Here is a 22359-nt window from a genome sequence, read left to right as displayed (position 1 = left end):
ATTTTTTCCCCTTTTAAAGCTCAATTTACTTATGTAGAGTGTAGTCAATTCTGTATTACCCATATAGTAACCTTGTCAATTTTATCCTGAGGTTTTGCTCAAACAGCACTCTTTCTAGTGTACTAAGACCAGGCCAGAAATTTAGCAACAGGCAGGAAAAATAAGTTGTAGATCTTAAAATTCCAGAGCCTAGATGCCAGTTTTTAATCTCAGAATCACAGAAAAAATTTCATCATGCCCATTAATAATTTCCAGGTATAGTATATAAAACTTATGCTTCTAATGTTAAATTTTTTTTTTGTTTTATAACAACAAACCTCTTTAAATTTATGTCATGAGATGGAAATAACCTTCAATCCAGAGATAACCTTTCCCCCAACTAGATTCTATGAAAATTACTTCATGTATACTTTCTTCCCATTGGAAAATCTAAATGCAAAACCTGTATAAATAATATCAACACCTTGTCAAAAAGCTGTCCCTTCACATGACAAAAAATTTTCTACATGTCCTTAAATTAGCATTAAGTATATATATATATATATATATATACACACACACTAGCAAATACAGGAAAGGAGCAAACTGAGTTAAGCATTAACTTAATTTTCTTTTTGAGTTAGCTCTGTCTGCTCTTACATATCATTTATGTAAAGCTTGGAAATCTGGCCTTTGAAATATTCTTCCCTAATGGAATATAAAAAAAGAAACCAAAGATGATTACTCTTACAGCACAAACAAATTTAGCATTTATGCTGTAATGCTAGAAACGACAAAGATAATAACAGTATTTCATATAGAAAGTAGTTCTTCTAGTGCAGGTACAGTATTTACAATTGGCCGATTTCATCATCTGTTTGCCTTTAGGGATTCTGACTCTAAAGTGACAGAGCCCTTTTCCTGGAAATGCTCGTACTGTTGGAAATTTTCATAAGGAGTGATGCAGGAAGACCCATGTGCTTCTTTCTGTTCATCAAATTTGTCCTAATTATAATGTGTCTAAAAGCACTCTGGTCAGCTGAAGTTGTAGAAAAAGCTAAGAAAGAACTCTTCAAAGAAGTATGGACAATGGCCAGCTAACAGAAAACTGAAAATATGTATTTATTAGAAAAAAGAGAACTTTGAGATGACTGATTCCTTATGGCAAGCAGTTTACTAACACTATGATGGAGATGACTGTTAAATTAAATCAAAATTGTATTACATCATATAAAAGTAACTTAGGTTTCCACAGCCATCTGCCAGAAACCTAACTACTAAATGCAGCTGCCTCAATGATCATAGGTACACATACCTATGTTCTTCCCAGAAACTGTCCATCATCATTCAATGAACTAAATACATTAGTATACCTTTACAAGCAAAGAAATTCCCCCAATGACTTTTTAATAACATGAAACATCAACCAAACCCAAGAAAAATGTTAGTGAAGACATACAAATTTCTAACAGCTTGATAACAAGGTGAAAAAAATGCCCTCAAATTTTTCCACTTACCCAGGAGTTTTGCAATGATGTAAAGTGCTTGTCCCCAAAGAAATAGTTTTCCATCGCGGCCACAATTGCTAGGAAATCGCTTTTGACTACCAGGGTTTCTTTTCTCATATTCTACAAAGTCAGCCGGCACATAATAGTACTTTGGTACCACAGGATACCCTATGGAGTTTAAAAATAAGTATTAAAATGTAACAATTCAGTGTCCTCTTCAAATCTCCCTTTAAGAAGCTGCAATGATTAGAGAGCAGGAGATAACAGACTTGATCAATAACAGAAGGTGAGATATTCTGGTTCCTTTCAGACATGGCCAATACAAAAATGAAGAAAATGGTCTTGATTCTAAAAGAGTAATTCGATAGCATATCATTCATAACACTTTAGCCAGCAACATGTACATAATCTCCCTACCAATATTTAACTTTAATAGCTATGTAGATGTAGACAAATGCATCGAGTGTAAATACTTAGAGCTATACAATAAGTTATTTTAATAGGATTAGTCTGTGGAAACATCGCAAATGAGACACTGTAATCTAAACTGAAGAATTATAACCCTGAGCCATTCTTATAGCAAATAAATTCCCATTAAACATTAAGCCCATTATTTACCATTCAATATCATTGAATAGGAAAAAAAAAATCCATCTTTTCCTGTGACCAACCCATTTAAAAAGGTTCCTGGTAGAAACTAAAAGTATTAAAGAGTTGGATCTCTGTGGATGACACAAAAGGAAAAAAATAATATTCTAGTAGACTGCTGCAGAAGAGTTTTTGCAACATCAGCCTATAGTAAACTTAATTTTCCTAATAAAATTATACCAATATCCCCCAAAATGTTTCTTTCATGCACTAATAGTATCTGATTAGTAAAAATGCCTATGATACATGGAGAATACTTTGAACTTCATTCTCTGAGCATGATGAAACCTAAAGTGGGGAATATTAAACTACCACCTCAATGTATCCAAGGGCAGAGGGGTCCAGGTTCTTGTCAACACAACAAAGAATTTGATGATGAGACACAAATGCCAGTAGGATTTATTGACATAAAAGTACATTCTAGATGGGTAAGTGCAGGCATGCTCGAGAATGAGCTGTGCACCCAGTGCTTAGCAGAAGATTCTTGTATCAGATTTATCTTGTTTGGGACAACACTCTTTACCATGTTAGGGGTGGGTCTTTGCCCACATAGGCACAAATGGGATAATATACTATGATATACACTGCAAGTTTCATTAGCTTCTTGTCTCTTCCCAAGGGTGAATTTTTTAGTATCTTGCTGAAGCAAAGGTTGGTCAGTGGTTAAGATGGCCACTTGACCTGGTTAAAACACACACACACACACACACACACACACACAAAAACCACACCAGTTTTTTGCTCATCTGTCCACTACAAGGAAGTAGCTGGCATATCTTATCAAAAGGAGGTTGTGATATCATTAGTGCTTGCCACATATTAGGTCACCTGCCCTTGGCCAGTTTATCTATCTACCTACCTATCTAATCTATCTACCAACCTGAGACCTATCTGTCCATCCATACATCTATTCATCTATACTGCCTCAAATGCATCAATGACCTACTTCTGAATGTTACAGAGATTTCATTAATTACAAAATTCATTACATTATTTTTCATATTGGTATCACAATGACATAATTGCTTTTAAAATTAATATTTATTTGGAATTTAATGTTCACCTGGAAACATTTCACAACTTTCAGAATTATAAACGTTTTAAAGGGCAAGCCTATAACATGAAGTATTTGCTCTGCTATGAGTGTGGAAAATCCCAAAGAATATGTCAAACATCACGTGCGAAACGAGTGGTTCCAGGGTTGTGATTGTAGTTTATGCATTATACTGTGTCCATAAAAACATCCTTTTTTGTTTTAACCAGCATACTATAATTTTTAACTTACATTAATATTTTCAAAGGTGTCCACTCATGAGAAAATATTCCTATTCTTTTACTACTTCTAAATCCCAAAGATCTCTAGTACATCATTTTTGGAATTCCTTGAGAATTAGTTTTCCAGTTATATAGAAAAGCCAATTATGTTCTTCTATGGTCATTGCTATATCTGACTGAAATCAATATACTCTTACTTATAAAACTGAGCATTTTGATCTAAAAATTAATTCCATCCTCAAAGGTGACATTGTAGCACATAATAGACATTCCAAACACAATGCTAACCATCCTAGAAGCAACTCCAAAGATGAGGCTAGAATTCTCTTGGTATTGCTAGTGGCTTTAGGCCAGAGCTGAGCCTCTCTAAGTGGCCCACTGGAGATGCCAGGAGAGGAAGCACTTGTCTGACCACAGCATCTGTGGTGGCCTGGGTAATAACTAGTTATTTTATATTATTGTAAAACTACAGAGAGTAAAGAAATTACACAATAAGAAGCAAATGAAGAAACTCTGCACACTTGGCAACTACTTTGGAATGACTTTAGCCAGGACCACCTAAATTTATCCCCATCCTTGATTTGTCCAATGAGCTCCTTTTATAAAAAATGTATTTTTACAATAAATTAATATAGATTATTCTTTCTAATTTCATTGAGGCCCCTTTCATTTTTTTTCCAATATAATATAAGTTGTTGGGTTTTATAAAGGACTCTTTTACACACATTAATGGAACATTAGGAAACATTGGTAGGAAAAAACATCTGTACCTTCTGTAGTCTGATGAAGTACTGGAGTCAAAAGATCCTGATATTCCTTTACTTGCTTGGGATTGCCTCTAAAAACTCCTAAGATGTAAAATTTAAAGCCCATTAGCAACTGAATTCAATAAGCATCACAAAAAATTTACCACAGAAAAATCTATTAGCCCAGTTATAAGTATTTTGGTTCTAAAAAAGATTATGCAACTGTCTGTGATAATTTTCTAAGAAATCTGTTTTGGAAAGTCTTGTTAACATTTAGAATCGAAAACTTTAATAAAAATATAATCAAAATTTATCTATTCTAAAGCATAAATGTTATAAATGGTCACAATGTCATGGCTTATAGTAGTCAATTTCTCTAGCAATAAAAATCTTTATAAATATGAGTAATATATTAGTATCATTTTAAATATTTCAAAGTATTTTTAAAATTCTTTAAATGACTTAACATTCACTAAGAAAGCATAAATACAACATAAGAGCAGTAAACATTATATGAGTGCAGTCTATTTTGCTAGTTGAAAGAAGTCATATATCATTTCTGCTCTCCTTTGAACCACTTATATCCTGTAGCTTTAATTTTAGAAAAAGCTCACTTACCATCAATCATCATGTAAAGGAAAAATATGGGAAATTCACATTCAATGCCATCAAATAACTAAAACAGAAAGCAAAACATTAAATTTCTCACTAACAAATTAGAACAACTATAATTCAGATACATGGAAAAGATTTATTTACTGTAATAACTTAATATTTGACTGATTCGATGATGTAGTAGTTTCATTGTTCCTTTTCTTAATTTCTTAGGATTCTATTATTCAAAAGCTTGTTTATTCAATCCATCCATTAGCAGTCATTCAATAAATATTTACTGAGTATTTGCTAATGCCTGGCATCAAATAGACAAAGAGCTATGAAGACAAAAGATAACACAACTTGCCCTCAAGAGCTCACAGCTCAGTGGGGAGGCCAGCAACACTGTCTATACGTGGTTTATCCGGAACATATGGAATGGAAAATACGAGTCTGTCTCAGAGGTCAGGGGAGGGTTTGTAGCAAAGATGTTTCAGCTAATGCTTGATGGGCTTCTTTGGGAAGATGAGCTAAGAAAACTCCTTGTAGAGGTAATAAAGTGCAAATTATACATGCATAGTGTGTTTAGGATACTACCAGCAATTCGGTATTTCTGGAAGAAGTAGTGAAAACTAAAGCCCAACAGGTGTGTTGTGTCAGCCATATCAGGAAGGGCCCTGGAGCTCAAGCACAGAGACTGAGACTTGGATCTGGAAGTCACAGGGAACCACTGATGAATACTGAGCAGGATAAGATTTGATTTATTTGCTTCCGTGGGCAGCTGGCAGTGCTGAAGAAAGTTGTAGGGCAAGAAACAGACATTGGCTGGAAGACTACTGGAGCAATCCAAAGAGAAAAGATGATTACTTAAACTGGGGCATCTCAGCTTCAATACTACTGACATTTTGGGCCACATACTTTTGTCCTGGACAGGGCCTGTCCAGACTGTTCTAGTATTTTTACTAGGATCCCCACTCTGTTCCTTTCAGATGTCAGTGACACTCACCAGTTGTGAGAACTAGAAATGTCTGTAGAGATTGTCAAATGCCACCTGGAGACAAAACTGCCCCAGGCTATGAACCACTACTCTAACCTAATCCTTAAGATTTTAAGCAGGGGCTGACGCTGTGGCATAGTAGGTTAGGCTTCTGCTTGTGGCATCCCATATGGACGCCGGTTCATGTCCTCTTCCGATCCAACTCTCTGCTTATGGCTTGGGAAGGCAGTATAAAATGCTCCAAGTGTTTGGGCCCCTGCACCTGCGTGGGAGACCCAGAAGAAGCTCCTGACTTCTGATTGGCTCAGCTCCAGCCACTGTAGCCATTTGGGGAGTGAACCAACAGATGGAGCTGGTTTCTTTCTTTCTCTCTCTCTCTGTAACTATGCACTATAACCTCAGTAGACAGAAGCCAGCAAGCTCCTAGGGAATGCGGGAAAGAAGAGCCAGATCATAAGGGGCAACAGTGAGTGGGAGGCAAACAAGACACCAAATCTAGATCACACTCCTCAGAAGAGTGGCTGCGGGAGAAAGACAATGGGGAAAGGGGTGAGAGGGCTTGTATTTGTGTGTTTAATGATACGCACCAATGTATTTAGGCTGAAGCGAAGAAACTAATTTAAGTTGGAAGAGCAAAATATAGGGAAGGCAAAAGTGGGAAAGATAAAGAGAAAAAAAAAAAGAAACAGAGATGGTCATCCTTCTATCAGAGAAACAAACCCTCAATGAGAATCCCAAGAAAGTAAATGAGACCTGATGGGTTGTACATATGTAGGGCTGGCCTGAGAAAGAAGAACAGACAACATTGTGAATAAGACAAGAGGGATGGAGATAAGTATGGAAAGGGAAGGATGTAGTGGAGGAAGCCATGCAGAAATAAAAGGCTATCAAGTAGGAAATAAGAAGAAAAAGCTGGGAACTTGAGTACAAATGGGAACAGGTTGGAAATGCTTTCACGAGAAGTTCCTGCAAGGCTCACATAGAAGAACTGACAAGAAGTAAAAACAGTGATGAAGATGAATGAAGACAGATGAACGAAGACGATGTCCTGAATTGGGAGTGGCACCTTGAGATGTTTCTTAGTAGCACACAGGTGCAGAAGTACATGCAGGAGGTCTAATTCAAATGTAAGTGCCACAAATCAGCTCAGGGAATAAATTAACTAGGAAAAAAATTATTTTCAAGGCATTTAAGAGATAAATCAATCTTTTGGCCAAACCCAACAAACTGTTAAGAATATTAATAATACTGTAAAATTTGAGAGATATATGCAATAAATCAGGCTCCTAATGCTCCTGAATTATAATCAACTGTGAAATTTAATAATAAATAGTTCATCCAGCTGTCTAGAAAAACTAAGTGCATGTTGAATTTTAGAAAAGTGGTTTGCTGGGGTCAGCGCTGTGGTGTAGTGGGCTAAGCCTCCGCCTGTGGAGCCAGCATCCCAGATGGGCACCGGTTCTAGCTCCAGCTGTGCCTTTTCCAATCCAGCTCTCTCCTATGGTGTGAGAAAGCAATGGAAGATGACACAAGTGCTTGGGCACCAGCACATATGTGGAGACCTGGAAGAAGCTCCTGGCCCCTGGCTTTGGATCAGCTCAGCTGTGGCTGTTACAGCCATTTAGGAAGTGAACCAGCAGATGGAAGACCTCTCTCTCTGTCTCTCCCTCTCTCTGTAACTCTACCTCTCAAATAAATAAATAAGTAAATAATCTTTAAAAAATAATAATAATAAAAAGGGGTACGCTAACTGCCAAGCAAATTACAAGGTCTACTGTTGCCTAGATATTATCTAGATACAATTCATGGGGACCCTACTTATTTTCAGTGAACATGCTTACAAAAGTAATTTTCAGGCTACCACTACAGAAAAGTCTTTAGTAATATGCACAGATGCTTAATTTGGGTGGAGGGTAATAGTTTTCTGTACAGCTTAAAAGCAGCTAGTATAAACCTGAATATAGTGGTATGTGGTTTCTGAAATATAGTTTAAAACTAGATACTTAGAAAGCTATATTTCAAAGACAATTGTCTAAATGAAAAAGAAAAGGGAAAAAGAAAAACTATCAGCTTTAATGAGACCATTTGCTTAATGCACTGAAAGCTGGATCACGAATAGATACTAAATGAGTACTCAAAACTTTATGAAAAACTGGAATCAAAAGAAAAGCTTATTTTGGTACTGAAATTACATGCAAAGTTTTGGGTTTTTTTTTCCACGATAAACATTTCCATGAACATTTGAGGATGAATTCAATTTTTTGTACTAAAATACTTTTCTTTTTTTAAAAAAGATTTTTATTTATCTGAGTTACAGAGACAGAGAAAAAGAGAGAGAGAGACAGAGGGAAAGAGAGAGAGAGAAACAGATTTTCCATCCTCTGGTTCACTCTCCAAAGGGCCACATTGGTCAGGACTGGGCCAGACTGAAGCCAGGAACTGTGAGCTTCTTTCAGATCTCCCAAGTGGGTGCAGGGGCCCAAGGGCTTGGGCCATCTTCCACTGCACTAGTACAGAGCTAAATCATAAGTGGAGCTTCTGAGACTCAAACCAGTGCCCATATGGGATGCTGGGGTTGCAGGTAGCAACTTCACCAGCTATGGCATGGCGCCAGCTCCTAAGCCTATCTTCTAATTCCATTATTTGACAAACTATTGGAACAGATAAGCAAAGCATTGAATATTCAATAGAAAAACTGTTCATGCAGTGAATCAACATGGCCCATTAGTGCAAACGGGCCTCACTGGTAATAAAAACTAACACTAAGCACTTACTATATGCCAAACACTGTTTTAAGCATTTTGTACATAAAAATTTTAAGTCATTTAATTTTCATAAGAAACTTATGATGTAGCTATTAGTATTTTACTAATAAAAATATTAATCAAAGATGTTCCCTAAATTATTCCAAAGTCACACAGCTATTAAATGGCAGAGCCAGAATGTAAACCCAAAAAACCAGCCTGCTTATTCTATGCTTTTGATCACTGTGATGTTCTAGTAATGTGGGATTTTTAAAATTTTACTTACTCAAGTATTTAAGAAGCAGAGAGACAGAGAGAAGAAAGAGAAAGAGACCACACCCATCTGCTAGCTTACTCCCCAAATGTCCACAACAGCTGGGCACAATCCAGGTCTCCCACATGAGTGGCAGAAATCCAATTGTCTGAGCCATCACTAGTACCTTCCAGGGTCTGTATTAGCAGGAAGTTGGAGTCAGGAGCTGGAGCAGGCATCAAACCCAAGCACTAAGCACTCTGATGTGGGATAACGGTGTCTTAACATAAAGCTAAATGCTAACCCCATAGAATATTTTTAATACCTTAATTTCAGCTGGTTTGTAGTAGCGTCTTTTGGGATCTTCCAGTGAAGTTCTATACCCATCTCTCAGGAAACGTTTAAATCCATATTTTCCTTTTAATTTTCTAATAACTTTATCAAGTGTTTGGTTATATAGAACATCATCATCCAGGGCAAATGCAGGATAACTGATACAAGGGAGCAGGGCAGCATCTGTGTTCTGGGGGCAGTAAGAAAAAGAGAATGTAAGACTCTACAGGGATACTCTCAAAACATAGCCCAAGGAGTATTACAGAGATGAAAAGTCAAAAAGGTTATGCAACTGACAGTGAGCTTGCTCTGCTCCAAGGGAGTGACAGAAGCTTCCATGGCAAGCTTCACTGAACCTTGTAGAGGAAACAAAACTTTATTTATTGATAAAGAGTATTTTCAGGGCTCAATACTGGGTTCAAATTCTAAAATAATCAAACCAGTATGGAAAAAGTTGACACTAATAGTCATACCAACTTGGTCTGTCATACACTTTGCTTATAATAGCGAAAAAGAGAAAATAACCTTAATGTCCAACAAATAGGCAAGTGAATTAACAGGCATGAAAATTTGTATTATAGAAATCTATTTATTGACCTAGAAACATGTCCATTCACAGAACTAAGAAACCAATCATAATGAACAACACAGTTATAGCTTTGTAAAATAAAAAGATTATATATGTGTATAAAAATATGTAAAAGAAGTTGCCCTGAAACTATATCTGAGTGTAGAATGAATGAATATTATTAATATTTGCTCATTTATGCCTTTTATTTTTCTATCATGATCTTGCTTTACATAAAAAATACAGTAATTTAAAAAAAATTAAATTTTCTCATTTGGAGTGTTTTCTAAGAATAGAACTAAAAATAATTTCAGGAAAAATCTGAAATCATGTATTATAAATAAAGTTCATCAGACAAGGAAAATAAGTGAATCAAATGAGAGAAAACAAACAAGGACAAGAAAAATATTTTATCCAAAAAATATAAATTATAAAAATTTTTCCTGATGTATCATGACAAAAAATGATTTACGCTGGTAGATGCTGCTATCTTCCAAAAGAGAAATATTGGTTTTTCTATTGTTCTAGAAAAGGCTGAAAGGACAAAACAGCTTTGTCCAAAATTGTTCATTGCCTGAGTAAGATCTCCAAAAGCCAAGGAACAAGGGGTGATATCCATCATGTCTTCTTGTCTCATATGGATGACTTCTATAGTTTTCTATAGTATGCTCTTCCAAAATAAAGTAAAACTGCACAAAAATCATAAATGATAGTTCATATTAGTTTATAACAAAAACAACTCACATGAGATCTTGATTCTCTGGGTAACAGTGAGCACAAAGTTTGTCTGTTGCGATTGTGAGCATCCAGATCCACAAATATCACTGACCAAGAACAGCCCTGCAAAGAAAAAAAAATTCCTAAGAAAAAAAGGACTTATTGAAAATTTTGCATTTTTGCCTGAGAAATTTTACAAAAATATTAAGTGTGCATTAGAGCACAGGATCACAGAATATAATTGTTTTACACTTCTAGTATTTCTCAAATATCTTTCATTATGCATTAATTTTATAACCACAAAAGGCAATTAACATTTCTTCCATTTTTCTTGGTTTTCTTTTTTTTTTTTTTTTTTTTGCCATAGGCAGAGTTAGACAGTGAGAGACAGAGAGACAGAGAGAAAGGTCTTCCTTCCATTGATTGGTTCAGCCCCCAAATGGCCACTATGGCCGGTGCACTGCGCTGATCTGAAGACATCAGCCAGGTGCTTCCTCCTGGTCTCCCATGCAGGTGCAGGGTCCAAGCACTTGGGCCATCCTCCACTACCTTCCCGGGCCACACCAGAGAGCTGGACTGGAAGAGGAACAACCGGGACAGAACCGGCACCCCCACTGGGACTAGAAACCGGAGTACCAGCGCTGCAGGCAGAGGATTGGCCTAGTGAGCCACAGCACCAGTCTCTTGGTTTTCTTATGAATCAAAATGTGTTAATTATAAGATAAACAATTAATGATAATTATTTTAGTGCAAATAGTTTACCTAACATGACAAGGAAGAAAGCAAGAACTAATTCAGATTCATAAACTGAGTTGCACATCCCTTATAAAGAATGTTGACTGTATGATCAAACTAAAAAAATCTACAAATAATCTAGGACTCTGGATGTAAAACAAATACTTGACTTAAATATGAAGAGAAGAGAATCTCAAATATTAATGCACTGTGTGTCAGGAACTGTGCTTTATGCATCACATGGCTTCTTTAATCCCCATATGTAGATATTATTTTTTTAAAGATTTATTTATTTATTATTGAAAGGCAGAGTTACATGGGGCTGGCGCTGTGGCATAGAGGGTAAAGCCGCTGCCTGCAGTGCTGGCATCCCATATGGGTGCCAGTTCAAGTCCCAGCTGCTCCACTTCTGATCCAGTTCTCTGCTATGGCCTGGGAAAGCAGTAGAAGATGGCCCACGGTCTTGGGCCCCTGCACCCACATGGGAGACTCAGAGGAGGCTCTGGTCTCCTGGCTTCAGATCGGTGCAACTCCTGCCACCGAGGCCAACTGGGGAGTGAGCCAGTGGATGGAAGACCTCTCTCTCTCTGCCTCTCCTTTTCTCTCTGTGTAACTCTGACTTTCAAAGTAAATAAATAAATCTTGTTTTAAAAAAGAAAAGAAAGGCAGAGTTACAGAGAGACAGAGCAACAGGACGGGGATGGGGAAGAGTCTTCCATCCTCTGATTCACTCCCTAAATAGTCGCAACAACTGGAGCTGAGCCAATCCAAAGCCAGGAGCCAGGAGTTTCTTTCAGTTCTCCCATGGGGGTACAGGGATCCAAGCACTTGGGGCATCCTGTACTGCTTTCCCAGGCCATAGCAGGGAGCTGGATTGGAATTAGAGCAGCCAGGACTCAAACTGGAGCCTATATGGGATGCTGGCACTGCAGGGGTTGGCTTTACCCTTTACACCACAGTGCCGGCCTCATTCCCCCATATGTACATATTATTAATACCCTACTTTACTGAAAAGGATGTGACACATGGCAAAGGTTTAAAATCAAGTCTCCTACACAAAAGTTCATGCATTTAATCACTAGGTTATAAAACTTCCCATGTGGAAAAAACAAACAAACAAAAACTTGATTAGAAACACAGGTGTAAGAGAAAACGTTGGGGTGGATATTTTAGCATAGTGGGTTAGGCCCCTGTCTGCAATGCTAGTATCTCATATGAGTGCTGGTTAGAATCCTGGATGCTCCATGTCCGAATGGCTTGGGAAAGCACAGCAGGACGGTCCAACTATTTGGGTCCCTGCCATCCATGTAGGAGACCTGAATGGAGTTACTGGCTCCTGACTTCAGCCTGGCCCAGCCTTGGCTGTTACGGCCACGTGGGGAGTAAACCAGGGGCTGGAGGATCTCACTGCTCTGTCTCTCCTTCTCTCTATGTAACTCTGTCTTTCAAATACATAAATAAATCTTTAAGAAAAGTTAAAAAAAAAAAGAGAAAATGTCAATGGGTCTGCCAACCGGGGTAATGAGCATTTAGCTATTAGCGGATTTCACATTCAACAGCATAATTCTAGGTAAACGTGGCTTCCTTTTACTGAAGACCTAAGTATTCAAAAACACAGACTGAGATGTGAATACAAAGACTGCTTCAATTATAAAAATAACCAGAGAAATATATGCAGAAAAGAAGAAAACTACCATAAATTTCATGTTGCTTCACTATTACTTTCTAATGTCATCCCAATTTCACACTGAAACTAAAATATCTCAAATCAATCAGTCACCTAGACTGAAACTTCAAATTTCAGTAGCAGCAGATCTTAGATCCAAACATCAGATTTACCAGATGGATATTTTCCTCATTATCCCAAGTTCACACATGAGTATTATTAGCTTATAAAATAGGATTTCTAATTCAGAACATCACTTTTTAAAAAAAATCTTTTTTTAACTCCCACAAGTGAATTAATAAATGAACGGGGAAGGAGTGAGGCTGTCTCTCAATGGCCAGATTGATGCAAAACTCTCCTTTCTGTCATTTGAGAGTCCCAGCCTCCCTACTCTTTCAACAAAGCTTTATGCAGCAGCTGCCTGGGGCAGAATACCACACACTCTGCTTGGAGGAAAACAAGCAAGGTCAGACACGGCCTGTGCTCTCAAGGAGCTGACCCTGGTGACACACAATCTTGAACAAGACATTTATTAAAGAAACAGAAAGGCCATGCACGGCAATACACGACTAAGCACCACATGGCTTAGATGGAATCATAATTATAGTACATCCCCAGGGAAATTTGGGCATTTTATGGAGAAGGTGAGAGACAAAGTTAGAATCTGAATTTTGGAGGAAACAGAAGCAAATAGGATGGTTGGAACAAAATAGCAGGAAAATAAATGGGTATACATACATTAGAAGCCCATAAATACACAAATTAATATGAGCTATAATGGATCTTTAGGTCGATAATTAATAAAGCTAATTTTATGCCAAACTGTCAGCCTAGAACTGAATTCTTAAGATAAAATTTGTGTAGGATAATGTAAAAATAATGAAGTAAAATGCCAAATTTGGCAATTCTTGCTGTTATATGATTAATGTAAACTGCCAGCTTCTATTTTCTAGCTACACATAAATCGCTTATTTATCTAATTTCATCAAGTGATTAAGGCCTCAGTTTTCCTCTGCCAGCCTTTAGGAGACATGCCCAATGAGAAAAATAAACTCAGAATGTTAGCATATTTTAACACTGAAGTCAAAGGCTAGCTAACTTTGTTATTTGCTGTTCTCTTAGAAAAATACACCATAGCCTAGGCATTACTGTCCACATTTCCACAACAGTAACACTATCCAGGTGATGGGCAACTATCGTCCATTCAGAAGCAAGTCTTTTTAAAAAGTTGGAAAGGAGAGTTCACACATGGAGTTAATTATCACCTACTTTAAATCACCAGCCACATTAATTTTAGGCCTGCAAATTTCAAAGGAAGTTAGATGTCTGTACTGCTTTGAACACTTTGCATAACATGAGCAATCTCTCTAGTCATCACCTTTTAGATTTTGGCATCAGCTCATTTGTCAGTATCTTGATTTCTCCAATTAAAGACAGGAGTATGAAAGGATGTTTTACATGTATATGTCACTTCAGAGAATCTGATTAACTTTGGATATTTTATTTTCTTCTACCATTGCTTAAAATCATCACAACTCTGCTATAATATCCTCACTCCACTTAAAGAACATATTTTAAGACTGACAGCTCAAAGTTTTCTCCCCAGCTGGGTTTCTGTAATTGTTTTTGCCATAGTGAAAGCACTAGAAGATTATTCTGCTTGACCAGTGTCATGTGGATTTGAATGCTAATGATGGGGAAGGGCTTCACTGACCCAACTATTCCTTCCGTCAATTCCCAAGTCCAGAACAAACACTTCTGTGTTGGTCTCTAAGGTCAAATGTATCATCTATAACCCCTGATCTCAACAGTCTAAGTGAAAACTGAAATGATTTGTAGGTTTGTCTAGGTCTTTCTCTTCCTGATTTTTTTTTTTTTTTTTGACAGGCAGAGTGGACAGTGAGAGAGAGAAAGAAACAGAGAGAAAGGTCTTCCTTTACCATTGGTTCACCCTCCAATGGCTGCTGCGGCCAGCGCACTGTGCTGATCCGAAGGCAGGAGCCAGGTGCTTCCTCCTGGTCTCCCATGGGGTGAAGGGCACAAGCACTTGGGCCATCCTCCACTGCACTCCCTGGCCACAGCAGTGAGCTGGCCTGGAAGAGGGGCAACCGGGACAGAATCCGGCGCCCCGACTGGGACTAGAACCCGGGGTGCTGGCACTGCAGGCGGAGGATTAGTCTATTGATCCGTGGCGCCGGCCTCTCTTCCTGATCTTAAGCACTTCACTGAGCCTACCCAATGGACTTGTTGCCTTCATATAGGACCAAAAATTAAATAACATGAAACTGATCAGCAGATCTACTCTACACAATCTTTTTTCTTTTTTTTTAAAGATTAATTTATTTACTTGAGAGGCTGAGTTATACAGAGAGAGAGAGACAGAGAGAAAGGTCTTCCATCTGCTGGTTCACTCTCCATAGGCTGCAACGTCTGGAGTTGTGCCGATCTGAATCCAGGAGCTTCTTTTCTGGGTCTCCCATGCTGATGCAGGGGCCCAAGCACTTTGGCCATCTTCTATTGCTTTCCCAGGCCATTACCAGTAAGATCCTGCTCACATACTCATAAAAGAATTATCAAACAACAGAGAAAAATGAACCTCAGCATTAATTTTCAGAGTTTCAGAAGAGCACAGCTGAGACTCAAATCCAGAAATTATATTGTTGCTTACTATGTGTATGATATTTGATAAATTTGCTTTAAATACTATTATTAAAATATTATCAAATATTACTTAAATGCATGAACATATTTGTCAGTATATTTATATAGAATATATTTGAGACCATAATGAAATACATGATTCCCATACTGAAGGTCACATAAGTATGTTTTTATGTTTCTAAATGTGATTCTGCTCTAAATCAGTCTTCATGGTAAACCAATCACTAAAAGTTAGGCCATTTTATCACACTTAATTCTTGGGCAATTTCCCAAATAATGATTTCTGAAAACAGTTTGAAGTGAAGATTTAAAGGATGTTTATTTTCTTGAATAATATGGAAAATGAATGTTGGAAGAAAAAAAAAAAGACAGAGGAGCTACCTCAAGTCTCTGAGGCATAGGCCTATTCATTTTGAGAAAGAAACCTTTGGTCTCCAAAGTTCTATGACTCTTTTGAGTTGCCACCCATGGGCAAGCTTTTGTAAAGCTCTAAATTGATTTACTTAAAAACACAGGATCAAGTTCGCAAACACTGCACCCAACAATCTAGAACTAACTGAATACACACATGATCTGAATTCTCCCAAGTTTTGAGGTGGTTTCTTTGGGAATTCCTTCAATTAAGAACCCTTTTTTATGTAAGTTTTTATCCTAGCTACTGACTTTTAATAAGATCACAACACTTTTAAGTACATGGAGTGACACAATAAAATGATTAAACAATGAAAAGATCACAACCAATATTAAATTTGCTACTGTTTAGCTGGCACTTTATTAATTGAACTGCTGTAGAGGTAGGAATGTTAAATTTCTTCAATTCTGCACATCAGAAAAAAGATAAAAGGGAAAAACTGATACTTATACTATCCTGTGAAAATGGAAGAAACTCTACTTGTTAAATGTAATATTCATGTGGCTTAAGGAATTATCTCTATTTGAAATAATCAAGGGATGGTGAATTCTGTAAACATTTGCTATAAAACTCCACTGAGAATGGACATGATCTTAACAAGGGTAAAAAAACTAACTCTGCTTAGAGCAGCAGTTCTCATCCTTAGCTGCACATTAGAATTCCTGGAGAGTTCTTAGAAATCTCAATGCCAAGGCATCCCCCAAAACCTAGTTAAATCAGAATCCCTAGGGGTAGATAGAGCCCAAGAGTCAATACTGCTTTTTAAATTCTTCAAATGATTCCAAGATTACAGACCGAGACACTAGCTGAGGAGTAATACTGCAGTACATTTGTAACATAGGATCTGAATGCACAGCAAAGCTATTCAATAGTTTAGAGTTACAGCTGAGCAGTGTATGAAAGCTTCCTGGGACCAGCAGATAGGGAGACTTGTACAAGAACCTTGCTTTTATGTATGAGGCCATATATGCAGTGAAGAGGATGCATACAGATACGAAAGCAACATGCACTAAGACCCAGGTACTTGAAAGGAGATGATATATTGTAAAAATAGCTGGACACTGCAGGGTAACAGCCAACCCTGACACTCAACTTCACTGAGTTCACTATTTGTTATGGAATAGAAGGCAGCCTAACAAGACCTGTTATCTTCCAGATTTCTGCTACATCACCTCTGGATTAGCTATGATTCTTCTCAGTCTCCTTGAGCTACTCTCTATGTCTAAAGTGCTTTCAGTCCAATCTCTTCATTTCTCATCTTTAGTATTACCAGTATTTCATTAATAATCACAGTAAGATATATCATTTATTAATTTTTGCAATGACTCTGCTAAATAAGTTGGCTTTTTTTTTTTTATTTGACAGGTAGAGTTATAGACAGTGAGAAAGAGACAGAGAGAAAGGTCTTCCTTCCGTTGGTCGTTGGTTCACTCCCCTAATGGCTGCTACAGCCAGCGCTTATCCTGGTCTCCCATGCCGGTACAGGGCCCAAGCACTTGGGCCATCCTCCACTGCCCTCCAGGGCCACAGCAGAGAGCTGGACTGGAAGAGGAGCAACTAGGACTAGTACCCGGTACCCCAACTGGGACTGGAACTCAGAGTACCAGCTGTAGGCGGAGGATTAGCTAAGTGAGCCACGGTGCTGGCCAATAAGTTGACTTTTATTAACACAAAAATATCATCAGACCCAATTATCAGTATCTATTATTATATGAGGAAACTAAAAATTAGGTTAATAATGGATCAAAGTCACAGAACTCACTGGTTGGAGTAAAGAGCTTAAAGTGATCCTCTCTCCAGACTTCTCATAAAATGTCACTGGTTAATGCCGTATCTATCTATCTATCTATCTGTCTGTCTGTCTATCTATCTATCTATCTATCTATCTTCCTACCTACCTACCTATCAATCAATCTGCATTGGAAATGGGTGACCCAGAGTCACCTCTTAGGCACCTAGATTGAGAATGAGGTACTGTTTTCCTCTTCCAATCTTCTTTATCATCATTCCTCATGCCCTGAATATACCCAGGGCCCATCTGCCAGACAAAGTTGGGGATGCAAAGATACGAGTTTGGATATGTAGGTAAGGGAAGAAAGGGTTGTATCATCACACTGCAAGCTGAAAGTAATTAAATTAAAGACCTGAGATACATAATATTTTAATGGCCTTAACAAAAACTGTCTCTTTTTGGCACCTCTGTGTAACTTCCTAAAAGGTACCTTCATCAACTGAGCATTTCAATAGCTTAGAGTTAATTACAATATTAGCTGGTAATCGCATTGTGCTCACCATCATGAGAATCCTTACAAAAACTGCTAAAGAAAATTGAGCTACTTTTTTATTTAGAGTGGTAGCTTCTACATTTTATTCCCTTCCATTGACGATTCAATCCATGGTCAGTTGATTAGACTTTCAGGATTTCTTTTTATCCCCTGAGAAAGTGAGATTTTAGATATCTGATTATAGCCAGTTGAGGGTGAAACTAAGATCAAATCATCCAATTCTATGGCTGTATATTTTATACAAATTTTCCTCTGCATGAGATATACAGCGATATAGGTTAACTGTAACCAACATGAAGACTGACATGAAAACACATGGTATATATTTTTAATAGCTTAAGTATTTTATTTGTTTGCAACTAAGCTTGTTTTTTTTTTTTTTTTTTTTTTGACAGGTAGAGACAGACAGTGAGAGAGAGAGAGAGAGACAGAGACAGAGACAAAGGTCTTCCTTCCGTTGGTTCACTCCCCAAATGTCTGCTATGGCTGGCGCTGCGCCGATCTGAAGACATCAGCCAGTGCTTCCTCCTGGTCTCCCATGCAGGTGCAGGGGCCCAAGCACTTGGGCCATCCTTCACTGCCTTCCCAGGCCACAGCAGAGAGCTGGACTGGAAAGGAGCAACTGGGACTAGAACCGGCACCCATATGGGATGCTGATGCTACAGGCGGAGAATTAACCAAGTGAGCCACGGCGCTGGCCCCGCAAATAAGCTTGTTAACACTATATAATGAAAACACACAAAGAATAAGGCTGCAGTTCTTGGTTATATTTAAGTCAAAGATATTCATTAATAAGAGGATCTTTGAATATGAACATTCCAGAAATTTCTATAAGCCATCTGATCAGAACAACTGTCTCTGAATATGACCCTAGTTTGGAAGTACTGGCATACATTTGAATTCAATTCAATAATTTTTCAAAATAAGCCCTAATTAAACAAAACTATTCAATATTCAAATTAAAACAATTTTAATAAAACTTTCCTTTCCAAAAACAATAATTATGAAAACAAGGCATTTCGTATGATGTGGTCCTGAACAACTCACAGCGAAAACTAAATGTATACTTAATTTCCACCTCCTCAAAACAGACGCTACTCTCTGTTCCTCAGCCTTGGAAACAAGGTGAAGAACAGCCGGTCAGCAACGTCAGGCAGCGGGTTGCCAAACACAGCTCAAGCAGTTGAACATGCACACCTCATAAGAATCTGGGGGAACCTGATTCAAGGAGCCAAATTCAAAGCTGAAGTGGCTCCTCCCAAGTAGCAGTGCTGCTGAAATGTGATACCAAACTAGTTGTAAAAAGCATACAGTAGCCATATTTTGAGGTCAAACCCAGTACCCAGATAGGGAAAAAAAGCTTCAGGACGGGCAGCTTGTTGGCTTTATCTTGTATCATCACATAATCTGATCATGTGTGAATTTCACAAAAGATTCACATTGTTCTGCCAGTTTGGTTTTGAGGACTTCCTCATATTCCTCCTGAATTTTGTCTCCATAGTCCCCTGGATGACCACAACAGCACAGGCTGGTCCCAAGCACTTGGGCCATCTTCTACTGCTTTCCCATGTCACACCAGAGAACTGGATTGGAAGAGGAACAGCCAGGACGCGAACCGGCGCTCAAATGGGATGCCCGGCATTGCAGCCGGTGGCCTAGCCCAAACGACGATCATGTATTATTCCAGCTTAGAGAGTAAAGGTGGGCTGATCCTCCTTCATCCGGGAGGAACATGGAGAACCAGGCAATGGGAGTGCTGAGGAGTGTGGCTGACTAAAGTGCAAACTTCACTCTGATTAAGAACAACTTCTAAGTATCTCCACCTCTAGTAATGGCTATATTCTTGTTATAGGTTCTAAGAAAATTTGTTCCAGGGTTGGAAGGCACCCCTTGTTGCAAGGCAGGGCGGGCTGAGGCAGAGTTGGCAATGGGGTCTGCTTATGAAACTGCGGAGGCCCGGGGTTGGGCGGGGCAGCGCGCTGCTTTGGAGAACCGAGGCTCAGCAGGGCCACTTCAGCATGGCTCCCACGCCACACTGCCAAGGGGGCCAGAGGCACCTGGCGCTGGGGCGGAGGAACTGCTGCCCAACCTCCTGGTGCTCAGCGGGGCTCACAAGCCCAGCTGGCTCCAATGGCCAAAAATACAGTATGTAATGCCAGTAATACTTAAAAATGTGAGACTCCTAAGAAATGTATAGAAGCCTAGAGGGAAAAATTACTAAAAAAAATCAGCACACTATAAGTCTTCTTTTTTTTTCAAAATAATGATTTTTACCTAAAAAATTTAAATTTAACTGGCAAATCATTCTCAAAGGAAAGCTTGTTCAAGCATGAGCTGCAACATAAACTTCAGACATTCTCTGATTATACAAAACTAACTTTTATTTATAAGTATATTTATTTGTTTTTATTTATTTGAAAGGCAGAATGACACAGCAAGAAGGACAGGGAGACAGATCATCCATACCTTGGTTCACTCCCCAAATGCCCACAACAGCCAGGGCTGGGCAAGGCCAAAGCCAAGAACTGGGAACTCCATCTGTCTCTTGCGCAGGCAGCAGAGACCCAGGTTAGCAGGAAGCTGGGTGGGAAGCAGAGGCAGGGCCCGGTTCCAGGCACTCTGATATGGGGTGTGGGTGCCCATGCAGTCCCTGAAGCTGTAGTGCCACCTACCCTGGAAATTACTTTTTAGATGAATAGCTAAATTAATTAAACATATATTTCAAATAACCAAAGCTTTATTTCTTACCTGATTGCCAAAGAGGTTGAATCCATTAATAGCTTCCAAAGCTGCTTTTGCTAAGCCAACAGAGCTAGAATAGAAAAGGAAATACTTTATTACTGTGAAATATCAGGCTATAAAATAGGAACCATTACTTGATGAATATTCACAAGCAAGTTTCTTTATTAACACTTATAACAACTTCCATAAGAAGAATAATGTCCAAGAGACCTCATTCTGACATTTCACTATTTTAATTTTTCTTTTTTATAGTTAATGATCATCTGGGGAAAATATTTCTAGGTTCACCTTGATCTAAACTAATGGTCATCCTATTGATGGAAGCAGTTTTAATTCCAGTATCATTTCTATTCACCAGCTCAACCAAAAAAGATGAACTTTAGAGGAAGGTGTATTATGATGATATGTGCAGTAATTACCAGGTTGAGCATCATTAGTTTAGATCAATGTAACAGAGCTTTTGATGTCAACTCTGAGCCTTAAAAAAGATTTTGCACATGTTACACTTATCCTACTGGTTTAATGTACCCATTCAAATATTCTTTTCCGAGGACCCAATGAAATAGTCATTACTTCATGCTCACAGAATAACTGATGAGCTTTCCTCTCATTTTTTGCTATATTCTTCTCTCTGTTAGAAAATGAGTACCATTTTCCTTAGTGGCCTAATCTTTTGGCCTCTCAAATGCCACATACAAAACTGCCGGAAAACGGGAACATCCATTTCATTAATAATACAACACTGTCATTTCACAAATATCTCCCTTTAAGTCCTTTTGATCACTATGCTGTTTATTTTACTTATTGCATTTTTAAAGTTTTACTCAAAACAACTGCATATATCATCAATATCATTTAAAATTAATGATATGTCATCAAATCTGCACCTCTTTAAAGCAGTGATTATAAAAGGGTCCCCAGAGCACCAGCAGAGGCAGCAGCATTACCGAGAACTTGTGAGAAACCCCAGTTCTCATTCCTCTGAGTAGGGCCCAACAATGGGCAATAAAAAGCTTGTCAGATGTTTAATTGCACACTAAATTTCAGAACCATTCTTCTAAGCTATTTATGTCATCATGACCTACATTTTCTATAGTAGTTTACATGAGCTGTTCTCAGGCAAACATTACTTTTATTACAGGATAGTAAATAGGTCAGACACTTACTTTAAAAATACATGAATGGGAAGATGCACTAAGCAAATTTTTCTCACCAAGTACAACCAAAAAAAATCTTGTACATTTTATAGAAAACATACATAAGATGGTTCAGAAAGACAAAGAAGGATATGGAATAACACTGTCATAAGTTCCCCAGGTTTCCCTCTTGCCTTATATACCACACTTAAACATGAAGAGGCAAACAACTGGGAAATACCATCAGTAGCAAAGAAAAGCCTCAATAAAAGTTTGGTTTCTCTAACCAAAAGACTGAGGAAAGGCAGCTTAGAAAACTGTTAGATGACAACCACTGAGGAAAAACTGGATCCTACCCCA

The 22359-nt window shown here is 38.2% G+C and overlaps 1 protein-coding gene across 18 annotated transcripts in view; it reads right to left on the bottom strand.

Moving 5' to 3' along the window:
* The window catches only part of PHKB (phosphorylase kinase regulatory subunit beta), a 226063-nt gene that overhangs the window by 106523 nt on the left and 97181 nt on the right, over positions 1 to 22359 (bottom strand). For all 18 annotated transcript variants that reach the window (XM_008248369.5, XM_008248371.5, XM_089318649.1 and 15 more), the window contains 6 exon segments: positions 20870 to 20933; positions 10390 to 10485; positions 9070 to 9267; positions 4775 to 4832; positions 4181 to 4258; positions 1497 to 1655 (listed from right to left, as the gene is read on the bottom strand). In XM_008248369.5, coding sequence (XP_008246591.3) covers positions 1497 to 1655; positions 4181 to 4258; positions 4775 to 4832; positions 9070 to 9267; positions 10390 to 10485; positions 20870 to 20933 — 653 coding nt within the window.

This window comes from Oryctolagus cuniculus, chromosome 18, assembly GCF_051225735.1.
Source record: "Oryctolagus cuniculus isolate XC-2025 breed Fujian yellow rabbit chromosome 18, ASM5122573v1, whole genome shotgun sequence".
In the NCBI taxonomy this organism is placed as follows: Eukaryota; Metazoa; Chordata; class Mammalia; order Lagomorpha; family Leporidae; genus Oryctolagus; species Oryctolagus cuniculus.
Note: the sequence above shows the minus strand (reverse complement) of the source record. Positions and strands in the feature narration are given on the sequence as shown.